This window comes from Oreochromis niloticus, linkage group LG5 (assembly GCF_001858045.2).
Source record: "Oreochromis niloticus isolate F11D_XX linkage group LG5, O_niloticus_UMD_NMBU, whole genome shotgun sequence".
Taxonomy (NCBI): domain Eukaryota; kingdom Metazoa; phylum Chordata; class Actinopteri; order Cichliformes; family Cichlidae; genus Oreochromis; species Oreochromis niloticus.
In genome coordinates this window covers 14,069,720-14,082,219 of record NC_031970.2, presented here as the reverse complement: position 1 = coordinate 14,082,219, position 12,500 = coordinate 14,069,720, and the positions used below count along the sequence as shown (strand labels likewise).

The 12,500-nt window shown below is 42.4% G+C and overlaps 3 protein-coding genes across 12 annotated transcripts in view; all 3 read right to left on the bottom strand.

The window, feature by feature from the left end:
- LOC100691544 (glutamate receptor-interacting protein 2) overlaps positions 1-12,500 on the bottom strand; it is a 245,317-nt gene that overhangs the window by 10,504 nt on the left and 222,313 nt on the right. For all 10 annotated transcript variants that reach the window (XM_025907173.1, XM_025907176.1, XM_019359146.2 and 7 more), the window contains exons 18-20: positions 2,925-3,064; positions 2,137-2,331; positions 1,832-1,988 (exon numbers count right to left, since the gene is read on the bottom strand). In XM_025907173.1, coding sequence (XP_025762958.1) covers positions 1,832-1,988; positions 2,137-2,331; positions 2,925-3,064 — 492 coding nt within the window. The remainder of the gene's footprint in view (positions 1-1,831; positions 1,989-2,136; positions 2,332-2,924; positions 3,065-12,500) is intronic.
- Positions 4,742-7,843, bottom strand: LOC109202247 (uncharacterized). Its single transcript, XM_019359150.2, has 2 exons — positions 5,031-7,843; positions 4,742-4,883 (listed from the first exon to the last, which is right to left on the bottom strand). The coding sequence occupies exon 1, from the start codon at positions 7,820-7,822 to the stop codon at positions 5,261-5,263; it is 2,562 nt and encodes an 853-aa protein (XP_019214695.1). The 5' UTR covers positions 7,823-7,843; the 3' UTR covers positions 4,742-4,883; positions 5,031-5,260.
- Positions 8,862-11,624, bottom strand: LOC109202248 (uncharacterized). The gene is made up of 2 exons (XM_019359151.2): positions 11,423-11,624; positions 8,862-11,275 (listed from the first exon to the last, which is right to left on the bottom strand). The coding sequence occupies exon 2, from the start codon at positions 11,087-11,089 to the stop codon at positions 8,882-8,884; it is 2,208 nt and encodes a 735-aa protein (XP_019214696.1). The 5' UTR covers positions 11,090-11,275; positions 11,423-11,624; the 3' UTR covers positions 8,862-8,881.

Genomic DNA, 12,500 nt, shown 5'->3' with positions numbered 1-12,500 from the left:
TATCTAAAGTGCAGAGAATAGTTGGCTACATGACATGCAGTGTGCCTGATTTAGCACTTTAACTTTCACTTACAAAAAGGCGTTAAGGACACAGAATCTGTACACACACTGTCTGTATCTGTCATGGTTAAACCGAACAAAAGTAATCATTTAACCCAGAATGTCCCCAACTAACACGATTAATTCACTTTCATTGTTTTACTGATTTTTCTTTTTTCCTCGAAAATCCCTTTCTCTCGCTGTACACCCTCAGAAGTGTTATGTAACTTTAACATGCTGACAAGCCTTAGCCTTCTGACTCATCACAGCTATACACAGAGATACACAAAGACACAGGTACTACAGATTCACAGTAGCACTGACTTCATGACTCAATCTCTGCAATGAGGTGTACCCTTCGCCATGAGCTCTTGGTGCTGATACTGGCACAGTAAAATAGTGTTAAAGATAAAATCCTTTCCTACAGAAAATAAGCTCATGCATTTTGAAGATCTATAGCTGTGAAATATATCATACCATTCCACACCATACCATAGCACTGTATTCATAAAACAGCTTTAGAAACATCAACAGGGCTGTTCAATACCACCAAACATGAAAGACAAACACGGGCCAAAGGGTAAAAGATACAGAAAACAAAACATCTTTAGAGTATATAAAAAGTAGATTGAAATCACAGTCAATTTCACACTGTGTCAAAGGCCAGGGACTAAAAGTGAAGGAGCCTGTCTGAGCTGTATTGGCAAATCATTCCACAATATAATAATTAATATAGAACTGACATCACAAAAGCAATCACCCCAAGGAGCTTTATATTGTCAGGTAAAAACCCTACAATGAAACAAAGAAAACTCGAGCAATCTGATGATCCCTATGAGCAACCACTTGGCATCACTGGGAGGGAAAAACCTCTGGCAGAACCAGGCTCAGGGAAGCACAGTCACCATTGAGCAGTCCAAGGTAAACAACCGTTAATTTAAACCTTTGTAATATACACTTTGTACCTGAACAGATAGCTAACCTATTAAATAAGCCCCTAAGTTCTGAAATTGTGGCTCTTTGTACAGATGTATAAAAAAAACCCCATTTACAATGTATTTCATTTACTTAGAATTAATTTCGCACTAAAATAAAGCAGGGCCAAATGTAAACTAAACATTTTAACATTAACAAATATAAATGAAATGTAAAACTTTACAGCTACCTTTAACTAATGATTAACAGACTATAAACTGACATTATTACCAACACTAGCACACTATTGTTTGCTTTGAAGTGTAAAAGTAACAAAAAAAGAGCATTAAGCCGCATTAATTAAAATATCACTTAACAGTTAAAGCAACCTGTATGATGGCTGCGTTGTGCTCATCGGGAAGCTCATCAGCAGATTAATAAAAACATATTATTCATGTTTGTTTTTGTTTTTTTTAACTATTATTTTATTAAAAATACTATAACTAGATAAAAATAAAAGTACTGGTGACTACTTGTGCTTCCCCTCAGCCTCCTAGTAGATGCACCCATGGTATACATTTGAATGTTCACAAATTTTGAGAAAACCTTGAGGTCAAGGTCAGATCACCTTGACCTTGAGGTCAAGGTCACCCCATCATTTCTTTTTACAGCTGAGGGATAAAAAAAACACACACACACAAATAAACTGTACAATCAAGTGAGTGCAGACAGCCTACAATGGCCCTTAGTCAATAAGTCAACATTTATATGGATTTTTATACATAAAAAAGGTGATATCAAAAGAAAAGTGTATGATACACAAAAAAAAGACAGTCACAACGAACAGCTTTGTAGCTAAAACTAAATTCAGACCTACCCTGGTGGTTTGTCCCAGTCATCCTCACTGAAGCCTCCGTCACTAAACGGGTAGTTCTTCCGACGTCCAGGAGGAGGCGTGGTACTTCGTTGCTGCTTGGCACTACGCCACTCATGCGGGTGGAGAGCGATACCAGCTGCTTGATGGGTGTATGTACCTACAAGAGGATAGAACAAATGACCAAATACAAGAAAGAGTGCTTTTAATATATTCCTTCTTTGGTAAGTGATTTTCATTAACATATTTCGTACAGGGTTAAGACATCCTGACATTTCACTTTCTACACACGCTCAAATGCAGCTTACCCTGGCTCCCATAGCCTGCATCCAGCCCTGAGCCATCCCATGACTCCATAGCAGAGTCAACGCTGGGTATTGTTGTGGAGTAGAGCTCTGATAGCTTGTTGGTTTGTTGGCTGTCTGTCAAATCGTCCTCCTCAGGGTCACTGATCTCATTTTCTGTTGTGTCCTCTACATCTGCTGCCTTCCTGTCTTCTATGTCTTGAAGAAAAAAAAGAGGCCAATTTAATTTAAAGGTTAACTCTAATTGTTAACTTGGTAAAATACATACGTGAAACTTTTACTACATGTATACTTTTCAACATTAAATGCTTATAAGAGACAAAATGAAACTTGAACTGGTTAACCTACTGACCTCTTCTCTGCATTTACCTATAAACAGGTTTTAAATCAGACCTATTAGGATATGAGTTGCAAACAGCTAACCTGTTACATACCACTTATAAAGTACGAATATTGTATGCATGTTTTAAACAACAGGGTTTCCATATCTTCGCCCCGCAAAAGCTGTATTGCTGTATTACTTTCCTATTTTCACCTCCTGCACAGGAACTGAAATCATCTGATTCTACGCAAGGTTTTTGTTCTATTCACCTGGTGTGCAGATAACGGAAGAACCTTTGTAACGCAAGTAACATGTTATTTGTAACTGTGATTACTGAATTTAGCACAGTAACGTGTTACATTACTGCAGTACTGAAAAATGTAATGTGGCAACGGTAACGCGTTAGCCAACACTGCACACAAAAGACAGATTTAAAATGCATCTTACTGTTACTAGTTTATATACTTACTGTCAAGCTGTTTTTTTATTTTGAGAGTGACCGTCTCTCCAGCCATTTGCAGCAAGTGGATGGCTTCGCTCAGCGGCTTCCCTTTCAGGCTGACACTGTTGATAGCCAAGATCCGATCACCTACATGTATAGCCCCTGTCCTACATAGGTAACGAGATACACAAAGGTACAGAAAGTAGAAATTTGTATTTATTCCCACACAGGAAAAGTAAAAAATGTTAAATCTGACACATATCATTATTCAAGAAGATTGTTAATAAGCCTAAAAAAGGACTCTAGAGGGGTCTGAATAGTATTAAACCATTAAATATCTATCAAACAATTTATTTGTGAAAATATATTTTGACCTCTAGTGCACCATGTTAGTATTTTTAAATAATACTGCAAAATACACTAATATAAAAACTTCTCATTTTTTACAAAATCAAAGATCGATTTACAAAACAGCAGCTGCAGTGTTTACAAATATTACTGCTACTGGTTTATTTTTAATTACAATTTTTCCAACTAACACCGATTTTTGCCAATTCTGATTTTCTAAAAAATTTAACTGACAGCATGTACAAACAAAAATTAATCTTATCAGGACACACACCCATTTTTGCTTTTCCAGTTATCTCTATAATTTTCCTCATAACTGCTTTGCTAATATAGAGGCAAGACACTTGTCCTATGTTAGCTTCTTTAACATGTCCATATCAATTGGGTGAAGATGATTTAAGTGTCTGACTAGATTTTTTGTTACCATTTTTGTGTGTGTGTGTGTGTTTCCCCCTGTGGTTTTCTTTGGAGAACCTTTGTGTCTTCACTCACAGCGAAGAGATTCCATGCTAACGACATGTTAGCATATGGCTACAACTGTGGCCGTGACTATTTGCCTGTGGTGTTGTGGAAAGTGTGTGAAATGGATTGGCTTTAAATTGGACATATATGAGGCTGACTGTTGAATCTCAGTATGAGACAATTATAATCTAACACAGGGCAGGCGACTGGATAGTGACACTGGAGCTGCACCACAGCTGTGTTGCTCATGGCTATATTCATATTTTAGGAAGGCTTTCTGACCTGTATTTTTATTATTTTATACTTAGATAAGAACAAGCAATTAAAGCTAGAGAAAAAGAAAAGCAAATTTGTATTTACCTTGGCTCCATGGTTTTCAAACTACTGTAGGGCACATGATTGGATAGAAAAAAAAAATATAACAATGGTCTGCAGTGATACAGTGTTACTACAGTGATACAGAGTTTCTATAGATAAGATCTTAATCTTTTATGTTCATACAAAACTAAGATAAGATAAAGTAAGGGAAAACTAAGATAAACCACCATATGACTGGACTAAGGTCAGAACAAGGTGAAAAGAATAACACTGCCTCCCTTGAATATCATTAAAACTTTCACTTTCTTGTAAAGCCCTATAAGAAAGGAAAAACTGTCTTTTATATTTCAACCTAATTTGAGGAAGATATTATTCATTTTGAGGTCTCACACACAGGCTTATGAAAGCATATACTAAACGTACACGTTAAACACTTTTTGAGAAAGCCTAGCATAGCATATAAGGTTTTCTAAGGATGTAGGGATGGTGTTCTTGTGCTCATACTAAGCACTCCTTCAAAGTTGATGCCAAAGAGCTTGATTTTGGTTTTGTCTTACCAAATAACCTTCTCCCAAGTCTTCTCTGAATCATTTAGATTCAGATTTAGGTTCACTGGCAAACATAAGATGGGCCTATACATGTGCCTTTTTGCTGCAGTCCATTACAGCATAGTGTGTTACCAAATGTCTTCTTGGTGACTGTGGTCCCAACTGCCTTTAGGTCTGTACTGTTGCACCCAATGTGACCCAGTGTCCTATATTGAGATTCACAGCCAGCTAAACTCTCTCTTGCATCACTTCCTCCAAGGAACAGGCACGTGTTGTATTTGGACAGGATTTAATGCAAAAAAGTGTGAAACTGAAATGATACAGAATACAGACATGTCACATAAACATTAGCTTTGGTTGAACTTATGTGGACATATAAAACACATCAAACGTTTCCAAATCACTTCAAAAATGCTATATACCTTGTCTTAAAGGTAAATACAATTAATAAACTTACTCATATTGCCACTCAAAGGGATTTAACGGAGTGGATGGCTTTGGATCAGAAGAAACACACCATGTCTTGCTTCACTCATGAGCAAACACTTCCTATCACACTTCTTCTAGTAACTAATTGGCTCAACATAGCAAACTGTGCAAACCTGCGCCCCCTATAGGCCTGGAGAAATAGCATACAAACAGTTCCAGTACACTCCCCGCCTGGCATTATTTTAAGAATGCCACTATTTACATGTTAGACCAATCTCTCAGAAGAAGGATACAGTCCGAAATGGGTCTACAGAATGTCTTTGCAATCTTGTCACGTGTCACCTTCACTTCCATCTTTCTGACAACTCCATCTCTGCTTGGAAGTGTCTTCACGATGACACCCATAGGCCACTCATTTCTTTTTAGTTGCTTGTCCTTCAGAAGAACAATGTCTCCTTCCTTCAAGTTTGGTTTGCTGCGCTGCCATTTCTGACGACCTTGGAGCATGTGAAGGTACTCCCTCTGCCATCTGGCCCAGAATGTGTCAGCAAGGGCTTGAACTCTCTTCCACTGACGTGTATATATGTCGGCCTTGGTGAAATCCCCAGGTGGAGTTGGGATCAGATCGAACTTCTGGGTGAGCAGAGCTGAGGGGGTCAGGATTAAGGGAGCGTCTGGATCCGAAGAAACGGGTACCAAGGGCCTTGCGTTGATAATAGCCGTGACTTCCGCCATTAACGTTGTCAGGACCTCGTGAGTTAGTGTAGGGTTTCCTGCTTGTAGGAGCATCGAGTCTAGGATGCGTCGTGAGATGCCTATCATACGCTCCCAGGCACCACCCATGTGAGATGAGTGAGGAGCATTAAACACCCAGGAACACCTCTGCTTGCGTAAGTAGTCATCCACACTTGTCTCACCAGGTTTTGGGGAATGCAACTTTAGGTCCTTGGAGGCACCGATGAAATTGGTTCCACAATCTGATCTCAACTGCTTGGCGGGGCCTCTGATCGCAAAGAACCTGCGAAGAGCATTGATGAAACTGGAAGAGCTCAGAGTTTCAATCACTTCAATATGAACAGCCCGTGTAGACATGCAAGTGAACAGGACTGCCCATCTCTTACTGTTTGCTTGACCACCTTTGGTGCGGCGTGTTGAAACCTCCCACGGTCCAAATACATCGAGACCAACATAAGAGAATGGGGGGTCCGTCTGAAGGCGTTCGGCAGGTAAGTCAGACATGATTTGCTGCTCTGTTCTACCTCGAAGCTTTCTGCAGGTGACACATTTGTGGATTACACTGCTGATAGACCTCTTAGACCCAACTACCCATAAGCCACTTGCTCTCACAGCCCCTTCAGTGAAGTGTCTTCCTTGGTGCTGGGTGGCTTCATGGTGATGTCGAATGAGCAGTGTTGCAATGTGATGCTTCCCTGGTATCAGAAGAGGGTTAGCTTGATGACTCGGCAAGCCAGACTCTGCAAGTCGACCTCCTACTCGCAGTAAGTTTTTGCCATCGATGATGGGATGAAGTTTGTGAAGAGCACTGTTGCGTGGTAAGTCTCGTTTTGCCATGATGCATTTTATTTCTTCTGCATAAACTTCATGCTGGACACACCTGATGATCGTGTGCTCTGCTTCAGATAATGCTTCATCTGTGAGACTAGCCTTACAAAGATGCCAGCCGCTACAGGCATCACCATCTTTAGACTTGAAACTGTGGGAGATGTGGCGAAGGTAGGCCACCGCTTGGACAAGGGAAGTCCATTTTGAGAATCTTTCAAAGCGTGATGAACCCAAGGCACCCGGAGCAGTTGTGGTCACAAGCACATTGACTTTATGTCGAATTTCAATGTCTGACTCTGGATCGACAAGTTCAAATGGACCCTTTTCTGGGGAGAGAGTCTCATGATTGAGAAGAAATGCTGGGCCGTACAACCATGAAGTACCAGAGAGTTTTTCTGCTGGTACAGACCGAGAGCCATGATCAGCAGGATTGTGCTCTGATGGGACGTATCTCCATTGATCTGGTAGGGAAGACTGCTTGATTCTCTGTACACGATTGTTCACATATACATGGAATCTTCTGCTTTGATTGTTAATGTATCCTAACACCACTTTACTGTCAGTGTAGAATGTTGTCTTGTCAATCTTTATGTTTAGTTCTACTGTGAGAAGCTCTGACATCTCCACAGCAAGCACTGCGGCGCACAGCTCTAATCGAGGAATGGTCGGTTCTGGTACAGGAGCTAGTCTGGCCTTACCCATAACGAATCCGACCTCACTGTGCCTATCTTCATGTGTGACCTTCAGGTAAGCTACCGCAGCGATGGCTTTCACTGAAGCGTCTGAGAACACACAAAGTTCAATGAATGTGGCTTGTGAGATGGAGAACGTGACGTAGGGGCGGGGAATGTGCAGATTTCTTAGACTTCGCAGCGAGTCATGCCACCTTCTCCAGCCATCGTACATGTCTTGGGGTAAGGAACTGTCCCACTCAAGATTGCTGCTGGAGAGCTCTCTGAGAAGAAGTCTGCCTTTGATGGTTACAGGTGCAAGCAAACCAAGAGGGTCAAACAAGCTGTTCACTGTAGAGAGTACGCCCCGGCGAGTGAAGGGTTTTTGCTCTTGTGGAACATGGAATGTGAATGTGTCTGTTGTGGGATTCCAACTTACCCCCAAGCTGCGCTGGACTGGAAGCTCATCTGTTGTTAAATCGAGATCTTTGATATCTTTGGCCCTATCCTCAGGGGGGAATGCACTCACCACTTCCACTTTATTGGAAGCAATCTTGTGGAGACGTAGATTTGACAGGGCAAGCATTTTCTGAGTTCTCTGTAGGACATCAACAGCCTCAGGTGCAGTTGGGAAAGACTTTAATGCGTCGTCGACATAGAAGTTGTGCTCTACGAAGTCTCGGGCATCAGTTCCAAACTCACTTTCTGCTTCCCTTGCTGCCAGTCTCAGCCCGTAAATTGCCACTGCAGGGGGAAGGACTGTTACCAAAAAACATGCACCCTCATTCTGTAGTCTACTACGTCTTTGCCAAGGTCGTTGTCTTTGTACCAAAGAAAGCGAAGGTAGTCTCTGTGATCTTCTTGGACTACAAAGCAGTAGAACATTTGTTCAATGTCAGCTGTGACTGCGACTGGTTCTTTCCTGAAGCGAAGCAGCACACCCAAAAGCGTGTTGTTCAGGTCCGGGCCGGACAGCAACACCTCATTGAGGGACACTCCATCAAACTGCGCACTCGAATCAAACACCACACGTATCTTCCCCGGCTTTTGTGGATGGTACACGCCAAATATCGGGAGATACCAGTACTCTTTGTCTTTATTGGGAGGTGGTGCGAGCTCTGCGTGTTGGTTATCTAGCATTTTCTGCATGAATTCCACAAAGTGTGTTTTCATCTCTGGTTTCTTGTCAAGCGTACGTCGTAACGTCATGAGCCGTTGGTAGGCGTAGGACCGGTTATCTGGGAGTTTGCGTCTGGGGGTTCGGAATGGGAGTGGTGCAACCCAGCTGTTTGTATTGTCCTTGAAGAAGCCTGCCATCTTTTTCAAAAAGATTACATCTTCAGCTGAATGAGCAAGGTGGTTGTCGTTACTGGTGTGACAAAACACAGAGTCTCCCAAATTCTCAGTTGTGGGCCTTTGGTGTGAATGAGCAGATGGCAGTTGATTGGAGATGGCTTTGGTTTGGCCCAGACTGAAGTCCTCCTTTATACTAAGGTGACTGTCGCAGGGAGTGAGATAGCTTGGGCGTCCATTGTCCAATACATAGGTTTTCAGAACATTCACTTTACTTGGCTTGTGGGCATTGCCAAGACACACATCGCCAATGATAACCCAGCCCAGGTCAAGCTTCTGTGCAAATGGGTCATTATCTCTGCCATTGATTTGCTCCCTCACTTTGTGAACTCTCAGAAGGTTGCGTCCTATCAGCAACAGAATGTCTGCACTTGGGTCGAGAGGCTATTGCTTTCAGGTGTGGGTGGTGTAAAGCAGCTTCTGCCGTTGGCACCTCTTCCCTGTTGTTAGGGATGGCATTGCACTCTATGAGCGTGGGGAGAGGGAAACTCATTTTACCATCTAATGACTCAACCATGTAGCCACATGCTCTTCTACCAGTCGTGTGTGTTACACCACTACAAGTTTTCAGCATGTATGGTTCAGGTGTGGTTTGTATGTTAAATATGTCAAAAAACTCTGTCTTTGCAAGTGACTGGTTACTTTGATCGTCAGTTATTGCATACATCCTTCTGGCGTTGTCTCGCTGACCCTTGGGATAGACTTGCACTAAGCAAACCTTAGAACAGGATCTTCCTGTGATTTCGTTTCCACATACCTCTGTGCATGTGGCAGTAACATCCGGGTCTTGTGGATTTGCTTGCTCCCCGCCGTGCACTTCAGGAGATGAAGGAGGCTTGGGCATTTGCAGTGTTGGGGCAGGATGAAGAGCTGCCAAGTGTTTGTCACTATTGCACTCTTCACACTTAATCGTGACTGTACAGTCTTTGGCTTGGTGGCCGGTGGAAGCAAGGCAGCGATAGCAAATGCTATTGTCTCTGAGGAACCTCTTCCTCTGTTCAAGCAGCATAGCTCTAAAGCCCCTGCATCTTTTGAGTGGGTGGGGTTTGTGATGTATGGGGCACTGTCTTTCAATGTCTTCGTCTGCTTTTTTCGCCTTTGATCCCTCTGATGATACGTCCGTCTTGTGCACTGTAACTGATGACCTTTGGTTGTGGTTGCTTAACGGTTTTTCTTTTCTGTAGCTGGGCATGTGGTTGACATAGGAAAGAGTTGTGTTGAAAGGTGTGGTAAAGCTTGGATCATTCCTTGCTTTTGCTTGACGTTTCACAAATTCAACAAAGAATGAGAATGGTGGGAAGCTAACATTGTGGTCTTCTTTAAACTTTGACCCGACCATTGTCCACTTCTCTTGAAGATGGAAGGGCAGCTTCTCCACAATTGGATGTACTCCCCTAGCTGTGTCGAGGTAACTTAAACCAGGCAAATAACCTTCTAGCTTTGCAGCTTGGAGTTCACACAGCAGATCTGACAGGTCGCGAAGCTTGTGTGGTTCTTTACTGGAGAGTTTTGGAAAGTCTCGTATTCGGGCAAACAGGGAGTTTTCTATTGCTTCTGGTGAGCCGTAACATTCCTCTAGTCTCAACCATATCATGTTCAGACCGGCAGGTGGATGCTTTATGTTGACTGCTTTTAATCTCTTGGCATGTTCAGAAGACTCTGGGCCTAGCCACTTAATGAGTAGGTTGATTTCTTCAGTGGCTGTTAGACAAAGGTCCCTAACAGTGCTCTGGAATGTGGCTTTCCAACTAAGGTAATTTTCTGGCTTGTCGTCAAATTTAGACAGTCCTCCAGTTATTAGCTGACTCTTGGCTAAGAATCTGGCGAGGTCACTTGCTATGGTGTCTGCATTATTATTTGAGCTTAATCTGTGCTGCAGTTGTAATGCATCGTGGAGAGTCTGCGGACTTACATCTCTTTGTAGTCGTCTCTCTGCCCCATCTTGTGGCATGAATGAGTACTGCACTGGTTCTTGTTTGGGACAAAGAGGTGTGTACATTACTGGTTGTTTGGATTGTTCATTCTGATATTTACTGTCGTCATGGTGAGATGTAATGTCTGGGGCCAGGTCAGTGTGGCTGTGTTTATTTATGTATTCACTCACTTTTTGCTCTGGGGTTACTTGTAGGGGTGACAATGGCCACTCTTCCCCTGATTCAGCTTTGTCAAATTGAGCTGCTGCTGACTCCATTACCTCTGCTTTAGCCAAGGCTGCATCCGCTTCCTTTTGGAGGTTGATTACATCCAGAGTTGCTTCTAGGCGGGCCTTTTCTACTTTAATGTTCATCTCCTTCTCAGCGTAAGCTAATCTGGCTTTTGCTGCTTGAGCTTCTGCTTGTGCCCGCGCTGCTGCCATACTGGCTCGGGTTGATGCTGATGACCTGCTTGAACATGCTGCAGATGATCTAACAGTCAGTCTTCCTGAAGACTTTGAGGACTTTCTTGAGCGAGTGGACCTTGTTTCCTCGTCGTTTTGACCTTCAGCCTCTGATTTCTCCATGTTAGAGTAGAGCTGTCACTCGACGTCCCTCGCAGAGTGCTATGATTTCACTGTACTGTTGCACCCAATGTGACCCAGTGTCCTATATTGAGATTCACAGCCAGCTAAACTCTCTCTTGCATCACTTCCTCCAAGGAACAGGCACGTGTTGTATTTGGACAGGATTTAATGCAAAAAAGTGTGAAACTGAAATGATACAGAATACAGACATGTCACATAAACATTAGCTTTGGTTGAACTTATGTGGACATATAAAACACATCAAACGTTTCCAAATCACTTCAAAAATGCTATATACCTTGTCTTAAAGGTAAATACAATTAATAAACTTACTCATATTGCCACTCAAAGGGATTTAACGGAGTGGATGGCTTTGGATCAGAAGAAACACACCATGTCTTGCTTCACTCATGAGCAAACACTTCCTATCACACTTCTTCTAGTAACTAATTGGCTCAACATAGCAAACTGTGCAAACCTGCGCCCCCTATAGGCCTGGAGAAATAGCATACAAACAGTTCCAGTACAAGGTCATTAACAAGCTCCTCCCATGTAGTTTTGGGCTGATCCACCACTTTTCTCATAATCATCCTCCCAATTTGATGTAAGATCTTGCATGGAGCTCCAGACCAAAGGTGACTTATGGTCATTTTATATTTCTTACATTTCAGAATTGGTACACAACTCACTTTTGCCCAGGTTGCAACAAGGCAGAGCCAAACCCAACCCAATCATAACCTAGGCTTATCACCAACTCTGTTTTCTGATAAGGATGAGCTTAAATCCTGGAGAACAACACCTATCCTTGCCAACCTCACCAGTGGATGGATCCATCTGTGAGCCTGTGCTTCCTTGATGGTGTTACTTGGCTATCTATTGACTTAATGAACAAATGTTTTTATCAGCATTTTGCTATAATCTATAACCTGGCATCCCCATTCATCTTGGGAATACATTTTATAATCACAGCTCTATTAACCCTGCACAAATCAGAAAAGCCATACTCTGCTCCTGGGAAGGAGTGTTTAGCTGTGATTTGAGTTCTTGAACCTTTCAGATCTTATGCAAAGGGCCTCCATGTAACTATATATACAGTATATACAGATTACAACCGCCTCGAGTGGCTAATGTTTCGTCCTGATCCCATCGGCCGACTAGCCTGCTGGTCTTTGTGACTCCAAAAGTTTGACCCTTTCCTCCTCATTCCCACAGATTTTTTGCCAGAGTGCAACATCATTGGTAGTTTATATTGCCATACTGTGCCTCCAGTTTTACTGACAGATCGTGCACATATTAAACAAATGCAGTTAGATGACCAAGTCACTGCCCAGCTGTCCAGAAATCTAGGAACAGACCCATGTGCAGACATGAATGGAAACGGTTCCTCATCATCTTTTGTTTACCATGGTCT